Source organism: Cylas formicarius, unplaced genomic scaffold (genome assembly GCF_029955315.1).
Source record: "Cylas formicarius isolate icCylForm1 unplaced genomic scaffold, icCylForm1.1 PGA_scaffold_6__28_contigs__length_40554024, whole genome shotgun sequence".
Taxonomy (NCBI): Eukaryota; Metazoa; Arthropoda; class Insecta; order Coleoptera; family Brentidae; genus Cylas; species Cylas formicarius.
In genome coordinates this window covers 7266075-7286640 of record NW_026844347.1, presented here as the reverse complement: position 1 = coordinate 7286640, position 20566 = coordinate 7266075, and the positions used below count along the sequence as shown (strand labels likewise).

Below are 20566 nucleotides of genomic sequence, written 5' to 3'. Positions count from 1 at the left end.
GTACACATTTTGATGGAAAAAATGTTACCAATAAATATGTAAATTTGGAACAGTCCAATTTGTTTTTTAGGGGATTTAACATACTGAAAAATGGCACAAAAATTGGAAAAATATATGTATGGTAGTATATATATATTTGTTTAGTTTGGTTTTAAAAACTTAAATTGAAAATAATTTTATAATACAAAAATGCATCATAAAAAAATTTTTTGGAATGGAGTTATATCTTAAGTAAACTTCATGTTTGTTTTGTTTGCTGTATATTTTTGGATGATTAATCGACGACAATTTCACAATGGACCGTTGTCACTCAAGATCCGTATTAATATATTAAATACTTGCCACCAGATAGATAAACAATTTGATGCACAAAATCCGCGATTATATTATTTGTATTATTTTATGACTGATGGGTCTCAAAAGTATTGCAATAAAAAAGTCACCCGCCCATCCGTCAATGAGCAATCTAATCTAGCAGTTATAAAATTGTTCGTAACTTTGTCAAGCAGTCAGTTGCATAAAATTGTAGGTCAACTTTTCCTGCCAGGTGCATTGTAACATTAATAAATTATAAGTTAAGAACTTCCAAGTTTATATAAAAGCGAACACCGCCATTCTATATCATACGAATTTCAGAAATTGTATTGGAAGAGTGAAGAAAACCATGTCCTTAGAAACGGTAAATATCAGATTTAATAACATTGAGCTAATCACCAATTGATTAATGGTTCGTTTAGCAATTTCAGTCAGCTGCAGATCAGGTTAGGAAATTTTCAAAAAAACCATCCGATTCAGATATGTTGGAGATATACGCCCTGTATAAGCAAGCGACATCGGGAGATGTCAATACACGTAAGCGTCCTATAAGTAAATTTTTAGTAGATAATTAGTTAGTTAGAATTTTTAGTAGATAATTAGTTGGTTAGAATTTTTAGTAGATAATTAGTTAGAAATTTCTTGTTGCCATCCATTTTATTTTCGTTTCAGTACATATTTATTAAATTATTTTAATTGAATAATTAATTTTAATGGTTTAAAAATAAAGAATAAAATATTTTCCTTTTAGTAGCATGTTTTTTTAAGACACATACTCTTTCATACTTTTCGCATGTCGTGTATGTAAATGCCTTGGAACTCGGACCTTTGCATCTAATTTTTCTTTTTTCCTTGTCCTATGAAACCTTTGAAGATATATATATTGAGTCTCTAAAACTCTTTTATATAAAAACTAAGCATTTACTATTGATAAGGTCACTACAAATAGACAAGGAGTTTCAAGTTTTAAAATCCTACGGATGAAGTAGAACTGCTATGAAAATGAAGTTGGCTTATATAAATAGCAGATTTTTTCTGTCTCGCTCTTTGTTTACTACATTTTCTTTTTCTCTTGTTGCTACCCTTTTCTTGTAGTAGGTTGTTTCTTATTTTTTCTTCTTTCTTTTTTCACCACTTTACTGGGCAATAACTTTTTCATTATGCTTTTTTTTTATGGAAGCTCTATTTGACGTAATTTTGAAATACAATTTTACACCGAATCTAAATGTTTCCAAAAGGCAACCAATAATTATATGTTTGACACATTCTAATGCCTGCCATTTTGAAGTGCTTGTCCATTTCTTATATTCGAAATTCACAAATAGTAAGTTTGCATTTTTTTCAAGCGAAACCTGGAGATGCAACCGGCAAAGCCAAATGGGACGCCTGGAGCAGCAAGAAAGGCCTGGACAGCAACGCAGCCAAAGAAAAATATATCGCAAAAGTGCAGATCTTAGCTCCGAAATTTGCATAAAAAATTAAAAATGTTGTAATAACTTGGGAGGGTTGTTACGTTTAGTTTTAATTAGGGTCCGCCTACATGATTGATAATTACTAATATATTTAAGTGCACTTTATGTTTTATTTTCCCATATCGTCGAAGTAGCCTTCTTTCGATTCACCAAAACTCGCAAATGTTATATATCATCTTGACTGTTGATTATTATAGATATTTATTAAATTGAAACTCTCTGTTGCACAATATATATGCACAATGCAATGCTATTATTGGTATCGTGGATTTTTTGTGGCAGTAATAAATTAAACACAGATCATAAACTTTAAACGTAAAACGCCGGTTGGAAAGCTGTAAGAAGACCAAACTAAACACAGAAACGAACAATTGAGAAGATATGAAAAGAGAGAAGTGCTCGGGGAACTTTGAACAAAAGAAAAATTTATGACTGATGAAATCCTTGTGCTCATTGAAGAAAGAAGAAAATATAAAAACAGAGATAAACAACAATATAACGCCATTAATAGAAGAATTAAACGTGAAAGAAAAAAGGGTAAAGAGGACTGGATGAAGAAACAATGCAAAAAAATTGAAGAATTACAGAAGAATCATGATGTATTCGATTTGCACAGGAAAAGAACAGAAATAACTGATAACAACAAGAAAAAAATGCCCTGTGGAACGAGAGACAATCAAAACAATCTACTTTTGGAAGAGAACGATATAAAAAATTATTGGGAAGAGTACGTCGCAGAGTTATTTCAGGATAATAGAATCAATAGTACAGACAGAACAAACGAAGTCGAACACGCGAAGATACTAACCTCTGAAGTCAAACACGCCCTAAAAAATTGCAAAAACAAAAAAGCTAAAGGTCGAAATGAGAAACAAATTGAACTTCTAAAATCACTGAACTATGAAAATATAATCACACTCACCAACACTCTAAATCATATATATACATCAACAAATACCTCACCAAAATGGTTAACATCAACATTCATATCTCTACCTAAAACGAACATTCTGAAATCAGGAAACGAATACATACTCATAAGTCTCATGTGCCACCTCGTAAAAGTCCTACTGAAAATAATCCAAAACAGAATATCCAGAAAATGTGAAGAACAATTAGGTAATTCATAGTTTGGCTTCAGAGAACCAGAGAAGCATTATTCGTAATGAAAGTTCTCCTCCATAAAAGTCGCGACTACAATAAAACTGTTTACATATGCTTTATAGATTATCAAAAAGCATTTGATAGAGTGCAGCGCACGAAACCCATATATGAACTGAAGAACATACCAAATAGCCACCGTGAATATAAACAAAATGGAAATAAAAGAAGTGCCTATCTAGCGAGGTGTTAGGCAGAGGTGTGCACTTTCACCTGCACTCTTGAATTTATATTCACAAATAATATTTTATCGGGCCCTTTGGGAATGAGAAGTTGTTAAGATAGGAGGTGAGACGCAGACGATACAGCAATCATGGCTGAATCCCTGGAATTACTGGTGAACAGGGTCAATAACGAAAGCTTTAAAATGGAACTTATAATAAATACTGTGAAAACTAAATTCATGATTATTTCGAAAAACCCAGTCAATCAAGGTCAGTTGATGATATAAGGAAAACCCGTACAGTGCCCGGAAAAATATATGCCTTAAACAAAGATTAAAGTTTATTGTGTGCTACATGTGGTCACAACTACTATATAAAGTAGAAACTTGGAATCTCAAGGCTCAGACCATCAAGAAACTGCAAGAATTACTAACGAGGAAGTGTTAAGAAGGACAAGAAAGGCAATTAATGATTTCGATCAAACGAAGAAAAACCATATGGCCATATTCTTAGAAATAATAAGTACAAACTACTACAGACTATCATTCAGCGAAGAGTGGATGGAAGAAAAGGCATAGGAAGAAACAAGAAATCCTGGCTAAGGAACACCAGATAAGTGTAGGAGAGCTGTTTCAAGTTGCAAGAGATAAAGACGTATTTAGAAAAGGGGTCGCCAACCTCCGTTAGGGGATGGCACTGGAAGAAGAATTTTATTGAATAATTAAGGACATTCGTGTTCAAAAAAGAGGTTCCGATAATTTTCCACTATCAGTTAGTGAAGAAGTTATTATATTTAAGGAACATCTAGCGACGGATGTTCTCTAATGACTGGAGTTGGAAGGTCGACTATTTTTTAATTATTGCGGGAGAGAAAGACAGCAGATATCGTGGATCCTCAGAGTACATTCCCAGTATGCTTCTTCATTATTGTTTTGTTCATTATGTCTATAAATAGTCATAAGTCACTACAAGTGGATGCAGTACTGTTAGATTCCCAAAAGGCTTTTAAAGTAGTACCTCATGCTCTCTTTATTGATAAGTTCTGGGATTTGAAATCGGATCAGACGGAATTTTTCAAAACTATCATTGAATGTTATCTGAAATTTAGGATATAACCTGTAAGTTGTCCGCCCTGTTTAATGATCCTTGTCATTTACAAATTCACATTTTATAACCCTCCCGCGTATAGAAAATATCGGAATAGACATAAACAAACTCTGGGAAAAATATATATCGAAGAATACGAATTTCATCTGGTACTTAGTTTAATTTTTGATACAAATAATTAGTTTTTACATTTTCTAACGGTAAAAATTGATCCGTCTCAGGTGGCTATGGTCTTCACAACATGCCTCTATATTGCAACTATTACTGCACTTTTCTTCTTTTTAAATAGCGATATGTACACTTCAATTTCCTTTTTGCCTGAAGATTTAACGGGATTCGGACTTATTGACGATCTGTCAGCGGTTATGTTGGTTATCGAATGCCGCAAGGTCATTAGTAAAAAACGAGATATTAAATCTCGTGCATACGTGCACCTTCTAAAAAAAAATAAAGTTGCTTTATAACTGTAATATCAGCATATATCAGCAAAAACCCAAAAGCTTCATGCGCTGTATAAAAAGAAAAATTTGAAAATTTGCGAAAAGCCTAGGTCTAATTTATCGGGTGTTTGTGTTCCACAATGTGTGTGTGCAATGCCTAATTCTGTAGAAGTTTAACGGACAGTTGGTGAATCATAATAGCGAGCAGAAATAAAGAAATATTTTGGTGTTCGAAGTGTTTTCGGAGCGCGAGCATTGAAGATGCCAAGTGAGATTTTGGCGAAACGTCTGCAGGATTCCAGTCGGAGTTCAACGAGCGAACGAATGATATCCCGGAATATAGTGTCATCATATATATATATATATATATATATATATATATATATATATATATATATATATATATATATATATATATATATATATATATATATATATATATATATATATATATATATATATATTCTCGACTGAAGGTAAGATTTAAAATGGCTGTTCTCATTAACCCCAAAATATTTGAGCCAATGCCAAACTACAAAAATTGCTTCAGTATTCGTTGGGCGACTGTGTAATAGGTTTTATTACTCTACACCTTTCCGAAGTAGACTTTACTACACCTATTATAATAGACATAAAAATGCACCCGAGACTAAATTGGAGCGTAGACATACGCATTTTGGCGTATTACACATTTTGCCACAGAAGGATTCAAGGTTAACGTTAAAAAGTCTTATAGCGAATGCTCGATACGTGTTAAATATTTTATGCACATTACTTAATTATCTCGTGGCCGCGCTATTGTCTCCGGGACTATAACAATTATATTTTTTTCTACAATTTTTAATTCTCTGCTTCTAAATACGACAATTACCTGCCAGCTCACGTTACACTTTAACAAAAGGTTTCAGTTATTTTTAACGACAAACGATCGTTCAGTTAAAAGTGAATATAGTGCGCCGCTCTGTCTCAAGTGCGAAAACAAAAAAAAACGTAGCAAATGGTGCGTTAAAATCACGGACCACGATAATTCTGAAGATGGAATTTCTGATCGGTGGCTTCGCTGGCATGGGAGCGTGTTTGTTTACGAATCCCCTGGAAGTGGTAAAAACTAGGATGCAGCTGCAAGGCGAGCTGCAAGCTAAAGGTCGACACGCTGTGCACTACAAGAACGTCTTCCATTCGGGCTACGTCATAGCGAAGAACGACGGATTGTTGGCCCTTCAGAAGGGCCTCTGTCCCGCATTGCTAGTGCAACTGGTGATGAACGGGCTACGATTAGGTAAAGCCCTCGGAAGGCTCTGTCACGCTGTATTTGCACGTTAGGTTCAAACTATACCGTCCACTTTACAGCAAATAATGCGTAGATTTTCGCATATTCAAACCAGGAGTTTGGACTGAAAATAATTTAATGAAATTTTAGCATCATATAATACCAGTTTTTTTTTAAGTAAAAGTTTTTATATATACTTAATGAGTGGTTCTCAAAGTTTGGAAAAAGACCTATTTTTCGTTTGTACTATCAAAAACATTAAAAACACACCATCATAACAAATAATGTTGAGAGCATTCAGTTTTGTTAGATATTTGTTAAAATATTATGTTCAAAAATAGTTGTCACAGTCAGGATATACCAAAAAACTAATATTCTTTGGTGTGTTTTTATTCCAAGTTTTAATAGTCACCTCGTAACAAAAGTAGGTTATTCAATATTTTGCTGTACTTTTTTCACTCAAAATTATCTGTACTTTATATAATTTTAATAAGTACTTTTTTCTCTCGCGCAGTTTTAGCCATAAAACTTAACAGCCAATATCCCAGAAACTAGAAACTTAATATATATTTTAAAAACATTACTATTACTATAACTTACTTTTAATTAAATTCGGGTGAATTTTTATTACACCTTCAAAACGTCAGTAATGATAGTGACAGATCACCCTCTCGGAGGTTACTGAAATGATTAATTTGGAAATGGAAATAATTGTGAGTGCCACACTTTTTAAGCTAGTTACTAACACTAATTTTCAGCGGACTATTTGAGTTAAAAATTGTAAGATGGACTGGTTAGGAATTTGAAACTAATTCAGAAACCCGGTAATTTATCTTGTGCAAAAATTTGAATTTTCATTTCGCGTGAAATTTAGTTGCTTCGCGAACCAAAGCAAACTAAACATTTTAAGAGATTTCATCATACGGAATAAAAAATAATATTAAATAGTAGTTAATAAGTGAAAGGAATAGGGAAGTGCCTGCTGCCCGGGAATAATGATTTCCATCGGCCACCATTAGTACAAAAACGAACGCTCCGACGCAATTTTTTCAACTCATTAGCGTGATGTATAGATAAATCCGTATGGGCGAGGTCTGGGAATTCGAAAGGTCGCTGGTTGAGTCCGTTAGATTCAATCCATTTCGCTTGACAGCTGGGTTACTGCAAATGCGCAATAAATTTGTCACTGAACCACAGTTTTATTGTGCACTAAAATTTAAAAATTGCTTTTCCCGCTAACCTACCAGTGTGATTTTGTTATTTTTTAACTGTAAATTGATCTACAGGGCGTCCCGCGATTAATGAAACATTATACGATTTTCAATGTCGCAACTGTTACACTCTGATCATTTTCGTAAAATATTTCCTTTCCTCTTACCTTCTCTAGCGGTTAATTATTTTCCAAATTTTTTCCATGTTTCCAATTGTTAAAAAGTTAAAACTTTGAGCGCAATAACGTAATTACTCTTCTGATATGTTACCAAAATCAAATCAAAATACATGAACACTACACAAAATTGGAGAAAAACCATTTTTTTGCAATGGTATTATGAAAATATTATTACTTATTACCAAGTATTCTGATGGATAATAAACCGCTTTCAATTAATACATTCCTATACATAAATGGTAGAGTTTTCGAAATAAAAGCAGTTGTGCAGAGCGCCAGTAAATTGTATTAAAAATTTCATCCTTCTAAATATTCAATTAGCACCGAAGATAAAAAACGCACGATATACAGGTTATCTCATAAAAAAAATCGAAGTTGTCATTACTTTTCGGTGCGAGCAAAACTGCGATACCGAAAATATTTTAGACCGATAGAGGAGAGTCAAAAACCTATTTGGCCAAATTTTCAGCAATTTGTCGCTTTCCTTATTTCCTTAGTTTCAGAAAGGTGTAGAGTAATAAAACCTCGTCACGCCTGCAAAAGGACTACAAATACTTTCATTGTTAATTTTTCAAAGAAACGTCCACAGACTACTGTAATATTTTTATAAAACTTCTGGATTCCTCCTGTGTCGGTTTTTGTTGAATCGAACTAGCTAACGTTTCGCCAATTATCCAGTGGACTTCTTCAGAGCTTGACTGAAACTGGCTCGCATTTTAGTCTGTACCTGCTTTTATATTGTTTGGGGTGGGCGGAGCTAAATGAGGGGCATAAACACGGTCTCGGATGACTGATTCCCATATTGGTGACAGGTAAACACCTGATTCGCGGTTAAGATTGTTATATAGACCCTCGGATTTTTCCTTGGTAGAAGGATTACATGCAAGAATTTTAGTTTTATTGAATAAAATTTTATGACCGGTTGCGTGATTGTGTTCGACAACTACAGGTGTTTTAATTCTGGGTTCAATGACTCGGGCTGAGATAGTTTTACGGCTCTGTGAACAAGAAACTTGATAACCCTTGATTTTTGGACCGGATGGTGGTGTGATAATGCATTATGGTATCGGTCAGTGTGCGGAGATTTGCCATTGATAAAAATATCTAAGAATGGGAAGTTGTTATTAGTTTGTTGGGGGGGGGGAGTTGTTGTTGTTGTTGGAGTAGTTGAAAAGGACTTTTTTTGGGCTATCAACGCTGCTCCGAACAAAAGATAGCTAAATAACTAGTGAAAATGTAATATTGATAAACTTAATGAGAAACCTCCCAACATACAATTGACACACAGAGATAATTTATCTTAGAGCATTATCATATTTATTTTTTATTTAAATTTTGTTTTTTAAGTAAAATCAAACGAAAAAATCTAATAGTGAGGGGCCCGGCGATCTAGGAGGTCTTCTTATTGGTATATCTCATCAGATACCGAAATTAAGCGTCAAAAATTGAATATACAGCGTTTTTCATTTTCCTGAAGAGTCGATGAATCGCTGGAATAGTCTTGATCGCCGCAGGGTTTTTTTTTGTTTTAGGAACATTTCAGTTCGCAGACTCCAGGGGATATATTCGAGACGACCGAGGAAAATTGGTATTTTCCAAGAGTGTCTTGGTCACCGCCGTTGGCGGGGTTATAGGTCAGTTTTTATCCAGCCCTCTGTTCCTCATTAAGACGCATCTTCAGTCTCAAGCTGTAAAAACTATAGCTGTCGGACACCAACATCACCACGACGGTTTTGTTTCGGCATTAATCACCATTTACAAAGCAAATGGGGTAAGATTCTGATTATTAGTAAGATTTTGGTACCCCTACTCTAAAATACGCAGCTCCCTAAACACCAATATGTCTTTGATATTTGACGGGCTAAACCAGAACGGTTCGTTCATAGTCATAATCCATAGTAACGAAATTCTCTATTTTAATTCGGAATTTAAAGATCTGTCTAGGGAGATAAATATATACAGGGGTTCTAGTATACCAACCCGTAAATGTTTTAAGTTTGTCCTTAATATGTGGCGAATGACGTGACAAAAGTTTCACAATTTTTATTGAACTATAAGCATTTTTGTCAAAAAATTTGGAAAACATCAAATTTTAGCAATTTTTTATTTTCGAACGCATATTATTTTATATTGTAATAAGTCCTTTTTGCTGATTTTAAATATGCAAGTGTGACGTTTTATCCATTAGTTTTGGAAATATAAGGGTTTAAAATTGCTTTAGTCTTAAAATCTAATAGTACATCCATTGAATTAAAGAAAGATACTTTTAAGCGAAGAATCAGAACAACGTACAATGGGCTAAACGTCAATTCTAGCACATAAAAAGTAATTTAACTTTTAAAAATATTTTAAGGCATCACATTTTTATTGGAATTCTATCTACAGGGAGTACAAAATTTGTAATATATAATACATAGGGTTATCATTTAAATGTATTTCGCTACCCATCTACAGTTGTAATTACAGGTTTTAGATAAAACGTTGAATACAAAAATTGTAGAGGTTTTCGTCCACCACCTTAAAACTGATATCACTTATTATACAGGGCGTTTCAAAAAGAGGTATTCCAACAATGTTTCTTTTCTCAATCTTATTACATTCTTGAAGATGTTCGACAAGTTTTGTTCACCGGTCATATTGGCTCTATTCCCAATAGTTTTTGAGTTAATGAAACTTAAAAAGTTTTGGTTTTTACATTTTGTCTATTGTAAAAATAGATAAAAGCTAAACCATTGAACGGAAAGCAAAATAACCTTTATATTTCTATATTTTCACTTGGATTTTTACTTTTTTATATTCCATTAAACTTACGGTTTACAACACATGATGAGTCAAATAATGTGCATCTGAAAAAAATACAAAGAATTATACTGAAAAATTATTTTGGAACACGCTGTAATTTTTTTAAAACCGCACATTTTCTTAATCAAAAACTCTGTTTCGCATCATATATCAAAGATCTTTACTAAAAAAGTTATACCACTTGTCGGAAAATTTCGGCAATTAAAGTTAGCTTTAAAATATTGATAGGGACCCGAGGATTATATGAAAAAATTATCAACTTATCAATATAATAAAAGTATATGAAACAGATTACCACAGTTCATTTTGATATAGCTTAGCAAAGGAAAAATATGTCAACATTTGAAAAGAAATATGTGCTTACATCTAAAATATATCATCAAGCAGCTAAAATCAAAAATATGAAACAGAATTACCCAGCTCACTGAATGAAAAAAATTAAACAAACTAGTTGAAAAACTTTAATCCAATAGAAACTTAAGTTTTCTATTAATCTATTGAATGTTTGTCAGAATTGACGTTTATGTTTTGGATTGCTATGTGTAAAACACGGTTTTAACAACCAAATCCCAGTCTTGTTTATTGAACGATATTAAATTTGACACTTAATAATTGCTAGCATGTAAATATTTTATTATACTTTGAAGTTATTTTATTAATATTAACCTTTTTATATTTTTATTGCTTTATTATTACAATTATTTTCAAAAAGTTGCGGCATACAATGTATTCAGTTTTGAAATATTATAAACTTAAGAATTATACAATTTTTACCTGTTCAAAAATTTAGTGATAAAATAAAATTTATCGACCACCCACCAAACCAGTTAAATCTATCAAATATAATTCAGCATTTAACGCGGCAGGAATGTTCAACAGGAGAAAAAAAAAAGTGTACTAACAGGACAGAACTATCACGATTTGTTGCAAAATTAAATTAAAAACTTTTAGAACAACTATGTGTTAATTCATATGAAAATTTAACATGGCAACAGGACAATGGCCTGCTAGTCAACAATTTGGTTACTAAGGCATGGATCATTGAGATGGCCACCCAATAGTCCGCTTGCCTTCTTTTTATGAAATTTTAGAGGAAATAATAAGACAAGTAATCCTTGATTTAAATAGAAATGTATCTTACTACATCTACAAATTCATTCATACAAAATATCTAGGAATTATTCCAAAGGAAAAGATAATATGAAATAATACAGGGCGTTCTATTGGAAAAAAAAATGGCAACTTGCCGAAATTTGGCATTCTTAAGAATAATTTGGACTATTATCTGTATCGCCTATGAGTAATCCAGTAACTAGGGCTTAAAAATAACACGGGAAAATAATGTCCGTCAATAATGCATACCCGAGAATTTAGTCGTTAAAAACTTTTCAAAGAAGTCGATATTGATGGACGATTGGGTTGTTGATTAAACTGACAACTTGTAAACTCCATATTTCAACAGTCAAGTGGTAAGGTATATAATTTAAATTTAACGTTCCTTAAATGTGGTTTAAATGTCCCAAAGTGTTTTTGCGTGTATATTAGGTTCATTAAATATATAAGTACATGTGTATATGTGTACTTGTCACTGTTATTGGTTGGTATGCGAGGCTAAACATAGGACGCTGGATTCGGTGAAATGGACGCTAGTCCAATGCCACCAGATTGGTGTACTTAGGTATTACATTTTAAATGTGAGTAAAGAATATATCAGAGAATAGTAAGCGCAAATTATAAGTTTTCCGATTGTTTTGCTGTAATCGAGGAAAAAATATTTTTTGTTAGTTTACACTAAACAATGATTGAAAGTTCAGCATCTGATTCTCCAGCTAGTTAGTAAAGAGACATTAATATGCGGTTTTCACTAGTCAGCTATGTTTTGTCCCAGTAAAAATGACATCGCTCCATTTAATATTTTTGAGAAAATAAATTTTATTTGTACTGATGTCGCAAAACGCCGTCTAGCGTTCAGGGCAGCGTTGATTGTTTAAGAAGAGCCCTTTTCAACGACTCCAAGTTTGACAAAATGCATTGACATTCATTTTCGAACGTGTTCGATTGTTTATAGATAATTAATTATATTCAATATGTCTAAACCACTGAGAAAATAACAACGATTGTTAAAATAGAATAACTACGTTCGATTTAAAAATAACCTTCAATACTTAATTTGAAACCAGTCAACTAATTTAACAGGACGGAAAAAAATATTTTAATATTTAGCAATATGATAATTTTTCGAGAACTGATATAAATAATAAATCAATTAATAATATATAATAACAGGCCCGACAATATTAGAATATTTTCTGTACTAAGCCCCGCCATTTGATGATCAGATTGGATTATTTTCCAACATTTTTAATATTTTTATAATAATTTAACAATTTTTAATATTTACCACATCCACCCTTATCAAAATTCAGCATTATAGATACGGTGGGAAATAAGTATATCCGATTCTTAAACTGCATTAATATTTAAAAATTAATCTTTTACTAAATACTATTACATTTTTGGTAAGCCAATTGAAGACAATCACATATTTTACGTTTGGCTTCACTCCATACATGTAGGAAATATCTCAACAAGCACTAAAAACTTTAAGCCATCGCAGTCGATCTTAGGTTTGAGGAGACCTTGTTTTTATTCTTTGAAGTGCTGAAAACTATTTTTTTATCACATTTTTCGATCAGTGTGACAAGCAAGTGTGGTTTTAATTTATTTGAAAATAACAAGATTTTTGGTTTGAAAGTATGTGGAAGTGTGTGAAAGTATTGTGGAAAAAGTACGTGTGGAAAATTAATGGTATTAAAAAGTAACCCCTCATATAAACAAATGCTGGCCCGTGAATTTATAGTATGAATTATTGAGGAGAAGGAAGAAACACGTTCTACTTGGTACACAGTTCCGCGTATTTGTATCTTTTCTATACAACTCAAATCTAAATTTTCAGCTAAATAATTCCAGATGGGTAGTAAATTGTAGTTTCTTTATATAAATATGTTTTAGAGTGTATTTTTATATTCCTCACATATAGAATTTAATACTGTTTTCTATTTCCTAAATACTGTTTGTTTTTTTTGTGTTGTAATTGCGCTTGTGGTGATAAATAACTTATTTAACACAGTTACTGTTATTCTTTGTTAAAAAAAGAAATCCATGGTGGTGTATAGCGCTTTCACAGTGCTTATTAAATGCAATAAAACTACCTGCACCATCGTCTAAAAGAGCAACGTAAAAGATGTAGTGCAAGGTCGGATTCTCAAAAAGAATAATATTGGCATAAAAGTTTTATAATTAATTTAACGAATTTAAAAGTTAAACAAAATAAGTTTTCAAATATTACTTATCCTCTACTTGGTATATATATTTACACTTATATATTATAATATACAGCTTTATATAATGCCATGGATGCTCTGCAATAACAAGATATTAAGCAAATATTTCTAAATATACAGGGGGTGTCTCATTAACACATTTTTCTTAATCTATAAAATTAGTACTTAAAGTGAGTGAAGCATTTTGTGATCTAATATTTAATTTTGGTGACATGCATTATAGAGAATTGTCGGCACAATAATATTGGGGAGTAGCACTGTTGAATGCTTTTAAAACTTCCTGGTTTTTTGTTTATAATTTACTTCACGAAAAAATTTTGTATGTAATTTTGAATTTCCCCTCTGTTTCGTTAAAATATTGCTGGCACCCAAATCTTTACGCTTCCTTCTTTTTTTTACACTTTTTTTTACAGAAGTGAAGAGTACCATAGCCAAATCGCATAATTCTTTTGTTGCAGCACTATAGCTTTGTCTTCCATGAAGTAAAGAATTACGAAAAATAAACGATTCTTTTCCTTTAATGAAACTCTGTTCATAGCACCAGGAATTAACAAAAGAACAACAAATTAATTGTGTACAACTTGTTTCTTAATGCGAGAAAGTAATAAAATGTAAATTTGCAATGGCATGATAAAACTTAACTTAACGGTTATATCGTTAAAGTTGAGATCAATTGCAATAATAGTTTTTGATAAATTGTGTATCTCAATTGTTTAGACCTACACACCTCGAATGGTTCCTACATTAGCGTCACACTAATTTGCATACCAGAAAAACGAGTTTGGCGAATGACACTAATGTGACAACGACGTTACTTACAGATACTCTATTAAAAAAAATAAATATAATAATAAGTATACATCATTATAATTATAGATATGGCGAAAAAATTGAAATATTAGTTTTTGTAAGATCAAGTAAATAAAAACGTATATAAGAAGTAAAAATGTTATAATAAAATGAAAATAAATAAATTGTAATAAATATTATTTAAAAAAATCTGCCATTTACAACTTTATTTGCAAATTTTAGTGAACCATAATCGTTGGAATCCAGAGAAATAATAAGCGGTCCTCAGCTTCCTACATTTTCTATTCTATTTCAATCATATGTTCGACATATTTATTCCCTCTTGCAAAAGGGTTTCTACGTCCCCCATTTTAAAAGTTGTGGTATGGCTTGCCACAAACTCTTTTACTTGCGCCGTTACCAATTCCATGGGGTTTAATTTGCAGTGGAATTCCGTCAACAACAAATTTCGTACGTTTATTCCGAAGTTTATTCAAATTTACATTCTCCAGTAGCTCGTTTTTTACGGCATCATTCTGAAATCGCTTCTTTTTTAAAGTAAGCGAATAAATGATTTGTATGTATTTTTTCGCACGTTCTTAATTGGTAGGTGGCGTTATCCAGGCCTATAATAGAAACACCAACAAAAACATGAACATCTATGTTTTTATGATGGTCTCCAGTACATTCCGATCCAAATGTCAGTAGGCCGCAACCGACAAATCCATTTTTGCTACCAGATCATTTACCTTTTCCCGACGGCGCTTGTATTACATGAAAGTTTGCCTTTCGCTTTTAAGTTTTTACATTGCCATGTTTTACTAACGGCATCTCCTCCATTTGTCCAAATATTCTTTTTCCTGTACTCCTCAACTACTGTACTGTAACTCCGTATGTTGAGTATTGGTTGCGAAGAGCTTTGAACACATTGATAATCAGAATGTTCTCATTTTTGGAAAACGCAGTTTTACTAATCAGTTTCTCAGCAATAAATTCGAAAACACCAGCCACTTTCAATAACGCCCTTTGCCAACAACCAGCGGAAAGTAGTTATAATATTAATTTTAAACACTAAAGCCAAGGTACGTCAAGTACTTTGCTTAGAATTTAATTATTTGGTGTTTTGTTAGGAAAGATATTAAACAATATTTATTTATATATGTATGTATTTATGTTTAAATCTAAAATAAAATTACAAATTATTTTTATTACTTACTTAAATTACTTAAAATTATTCACAAAATATTATTAGTATCGATATCGCTATCATCGCCTGTTCTAATTATTATTTGTTCTATATTATAACTACATTCTATATTATAATAGTATAACTGCTAAATTTTACGCCGTATTATATCTTGATCACTTTCATCTACACTCGAGAAAATGTCAGCATCGCTTCTTTTGTTTTTCGTCGAAATGGGATTATTCACAATTTTCCATACAGTTGATGTTGGAATTTTCGTCAATGTGGCCGTTTATTCTAAGAATGCTTGCTTGCTGGCACCACGTTCAATGAGAGTCAAATAAACATTGTTTATAACTTGTGTTTTCTACATTTGGGTGGGAGCGGGAGATACACTAGACTCACACATATTTTGCATAATCCTCACACGATTTAACACACGCTGTATTATACACGAAATAAGAATGATTACTAATAAACTTAAGCTAAGTAGTATACCAGACCAGAAAATATTAAACACAGGTAGGTTTTCTTTTACGGAGCACAATTTTACCTGAATTTAAATTCCGAAACTTTAGGTAATAATCTTGTTGCATTGTATGTTAATGACCAGCCTTGGATAATCCCATTTAAAAGCAATTGGTCACTTTCTTATATCTATCAACAGACCATACAATACATTCAGTCTTTTATCATAACATATAGTAATATATTACCATTCATATATGCAGTAATATGAATATATCGGAGATGCGTACATATAAACACATTACTCATTCTCTACACATACAGTTGCACAGAAGCAGATTTTTTGGGCACAAAAATTTTAATTTACAATACTTAAAATAGTATATTTAAAAAATGATTTTACAGATATCAATAAACAATATACAATGTGTTTAACTCTGGACAGATATGCGTAGCTGTACGTAAGTTAATTTGAAAAATACATAGTCTTTTTCAGCGATAACATTCATTACCATTAATGAAAACACAATTTTGGATATCCAATTTATTTTAAAGAATATAGTATATTATGCAACAAATGGGGTACATTTTTGTAGAACACGAATACATTCACTGACACGACCGTCAGAATTGACAAATGTCAAAATTCAAACCGTGCGGTAAAATCTCCGAAAACATCCGATTGCTCCCAAACCTCTGCGGTAAAATCCCGGAAATGTCCGAAGTGGGACGGATCCGTCGTAAAGTGGCACTTGATGGGTGTGTAATTAGGTATGTTACAGAAGAGAGTAGAAAATAGTATATTATGCAACAAGTGCGATAAACGGCATTTGACTCACTAGTTTATTTCAAACGAGAGAAGCGAGTGCTTAATAAACGAGTGAGATAAAGAGTTTACCATACGTCTTGCATGCTATACTTTTTCTACGACCGTTAGTTTTTGGGTACATTTTCGCAAAACAACACGAATACATTCACTGACATGACCGTCAGAATTGACAAACGTTGAAATTCAAGGCGTGGGAAATTTTTCCGAAAACTTTCGACTACTTCCAAACCCGTACGGTAAAATCCCGGAAATGTCCGAAGTGGCTCGCATCTGTGAGAAACGAACCGACGTGGTAAAGTGGCGCTTCCCGCACGCTAGATCGGTGTGTAATTAGGCATTTTAAGGACGGGAGTAGAAAAACAATGATTTATACATTTTTTCTGCGCTTAATAACGTTTACATCGAATAAACGGTCGAATTAGTTCAATTTTTCATTGTCTACTGATACAGCAAATAAAAAAGTGGAAAATTTTGAACTGTTTACTCAATATATGTATGAACACATAGTTGTTATCAATCACTCTGTGGTTTCATATGTTGACCCCACTTTGGAATGTTTTGTATTAATTAATAGGCACTATACTACTCCTATGGAATACGGCTAAGGCTACTAAATTTGATAGTTCAATAATGATTTACAACAGTTCAGTTGCAAAGTTATGATTTGCTCTACGTAGTAACCACGGCCGATTAAGGAAGTCTTTTTTTCGCCAGCTATTTACGGATTTTAGTTTTTAGCATTCAGTATTCGGAATTCAAACTCTTATATGTTGAGTAGCAAATATTATTCTTTTTAAAACGCAAGATGTGTAGAGTATAGACATTTTAGTTTTAAAATGGGACTTTACGCCTCCTAAATGGGATATCGATATAGGTATATTTACATTTAACATAAAACGTCTTCTTTTTTTTTCAAAGAAACTTCCACAGACTACTACACAGTTAAGCTCTGAAACTGTTAAGTTCAGTTAAGCTCTGAAGAAGCCAACAGGATGATTGGCGGAATCCAGAAGTTTTGTAAATAGTAAAAACGTTTTAGATTGCCGGATTGTTCAGGGGCGCAGCGGCGTCGGTTCCCAGAATTCTCGTCGGGGGACCTGTTCAACTAATTTCGTTTGAATATGCGAAATTGGGATTCGAACGATACGACTACATTGCCGATCGACCGCTATTAAAATCGTTTTTGGCAAGCATGGTCGGCGGGATCGCCCTGACCGCGGTGGGGACACCCTTTGATCTTATATTGACAAGGATATACAATCAACGTAAGTTTACTATACGCAATTGTTTTGAAAATAATAAAATATTAATGAAATTTAATTTTACTGTTAAAATAAGATAAATTATTTTTAAAATGTCAATAATAATTGCTAATTCAATATGAATGAATGAATATTGTCCGTCAATCACATTAAGACTTTATTTCTAAAAAAATGCCTTTTCCACCTCTAGAAGTTGGTGCGTATTTTAAAAATCTTGAAAACGCATCTGTTTTTGTTAGAATCTATACGATGGAGCATCCTGCATTAAAAGCTGCAAAGATCTTAGTATTTTATAGGTGTTGTTGATGCAACATATATTGTTTTCCAATCAAATGGAAATGACATTTTAGATATAACGTTGGCACTTCAACAGTAGATAATCTCTTCTTCTCCAGTCATGATGCGTGATGGCTAACGTTATCCATAACTAGCACTGAATGAGCCAGAATATATTTTATCATTTCATGGTGGCTAAATAGTCTTCAAAAACATTCGAATGCATGTTCTCAAGGTAATTTCGTATGGCATGAGTAAAAGATTAGCAAACCTTCTTCTAAAAATCTCCCTTCACTTTCAATTAGGACGAATATTACTTCTTTTACAGACGTTCCATCAAAAGATTTTTGTCTGCTATTTCGGTACTGCTTTGTATTTCTCAAGTATTGCTAGACTTTTGCCAGGTACAATCCACATTTTTTTAAAGCAGTTCATACATTTTTTCTAATAATCCTAGGAACAATTATCATTCTGACCAAGCTCCGTTAAAATGTTATCCAGGGTGGGTATTTCTTTTTTAAAATAAAAATAGGGAACTTCGAATTACACTTTTGGTGTCTTTGTCAAAGATTATTACTGCCTAGACTTTTCTTGGGAGGTTCTCGTTCTCTACCTCATTAATTTAAAAACGGTAGACCTTTTTACTCCAGTCATTCAGTAACATCGGTCGACAGTTTCTTGCGCAGTAAAATTCGGATAATAGTATTAGAGATAATAATATTAGAGAAAAAGAGTACTTTTAAAATAATAGCTGATGGTAGAGAATTATCGCAACATCTTTTCGTTGGTGTGAATGTTGCCAGACGAAACTTCCTAAACTGAATTTGTTTATTTTTCTTATCTTCCATTAATTCACTGATGTCGCTATAACACGAACATATTATATTTGTACAGTAACTATATGATCAATATATGCATAAGTGTATGAGAGTCCAGGAGTATAACAAAGTTTCAGCAATGTCTTACAATGATTATTAGATGCACAAAGAATAAAACACTTGTTTGCAACGTTAAAAGCAAAGTTATCGATTTATCACTTGGTTGTCAATGTATTTTAAACTCAAAAAATAAGTCAAATCAATTTACAAAACTTCTGGATTCCTTCTGCTTCGGCTGTTCTTGAGTCCAACTTACTAACGTTTCGCCAATCATCCTGTTGGCTTCTTCAGAGCTTGACTGAAACAGTTTCAGTATCTTTGAAAAATTAAAAATTCAAATTAACTTAAAAGAGTGGTGCACACTGAAACAAACCGAACACGAGTGAGGCTAGCAGAAAGTTCTTATAAACACCTTAGTCATTTGATAACCGACTAAATTTCCAAAAATCGTCGGTAAAATGTTTTAAACCTGTTTGTGATTCAAGGTTGGAACTTTTACTATGTTATCACATCAAGGTTGAATGTTTAATAGTTTTATTTACTGTCTCAGCGATCGATAGCCACGGAAAAGGAATCCTGTACAAAAACTACGCGGACTGCATCAGGAAAGTTTACAATTCCGAAGGAGTGATGGGTTTCTACAAAGGAATAGGGCCCATGTACCTCAGATTAGGACCCCATACCGTGCTATGCTTGATTTTTTGGGACCAGCTGAAGTCGTTACACGCTCAATACGCTCGAAACGATTTGGTGCTAGTCTAACGCGTCCAATATACGCCAATATACGAAAATCAGTCTCCTATTTGGTTTTAATCGTAGCTATAATTTTCAGGGCATTTAAGTTCATTTTTAAACAAAAAAAAATTATGCCCTTGATAATTAACACTAGATTTTATAAACGTGATAAATAAAAAACTATTCTATTCTATTCTATTTTTTAAACAGTTTTACTGTTTAAGTGTGTGGCTCTCTCATTTGTATCAAATATTTATTTTAATTAAAATATAAACATACATTAATTCGTATTTTATTATGCTCAATACATTTTCGGCTTATTTCTATGTAACACCATCACTTTCAACAAACTTTATCCTAAAAATTTATCTTTTTTACAACGATTTAATAACTGCGATGGCTGTTTTTAAGTAGTTATTTTCGAGATCTAGGTGAAACACCAATTTTTTTGTCTGCCTGAAAAAATCGGATACAACCATTTTCAGTCAACGTTAACACAGAAAAATATTATAACTTTATTGTTTAATGCTTAACTTGAGGATTGTACGTATGTTACAAAGCCAATTTTATACTTTTACTTGATCGTTTTCTTCGGGACTCTTTTGATCTCTTTTAATGATCAGGAAAAAGGGGTAAGTATGTATTTTTTCTGTAGTATTATTTCAAGAAAAACAACCA

The 20566-nt window shown here is 32.5% G+C and overlaps 2 protein-coding genes across 2 annotated transcripts; both read left to right on the top strand.

The window, feature by feature from the left end:
* Positions 1-527: 527 nt before the first annotated feature.
* On the top strand, positions 528-1918 carry LOC132703376 (putative acyl-CoA-binding protein). Its single transcript, XM_060672598.1, has 3 exons — positions 528-679; positions 738-852; positions 1662-1918. The coding sequence occupies exons 1-3, from the start codon at positions 665-667 to the stop codon at positions 1787-1789; spliced, it is 258 nt and encodes an 85-aa protein (XP_060528581.1). The 5' UTR covers positions 528-664; the 3' UTR covers positions 1790-1918.
* Positions 1919-5415: 3497 nt separating this feature from the next.
* On the top strand, positions 5416-20254 carry LOC132703265 (solute carrier family 25 member 35-like). The gene is made up of 4 exons (XM_060672414.1): positions 5416-5938; positions 8852-9090; positions 17777-18002; positions 19704-20254. The coding sequence occupies exons 1-4, from the start codon at positions 5695-5697 to the stop codon at positions 19913-19915; spliced, it is 921 nt and encodes a 306-aa protein (XP_060528397.1). The 5' UTR covers positions 5416-5694; the 3' UTR covers positions 19916-20254.
* Positions 20255-20566: the final 312 nt, after the last annotated feature.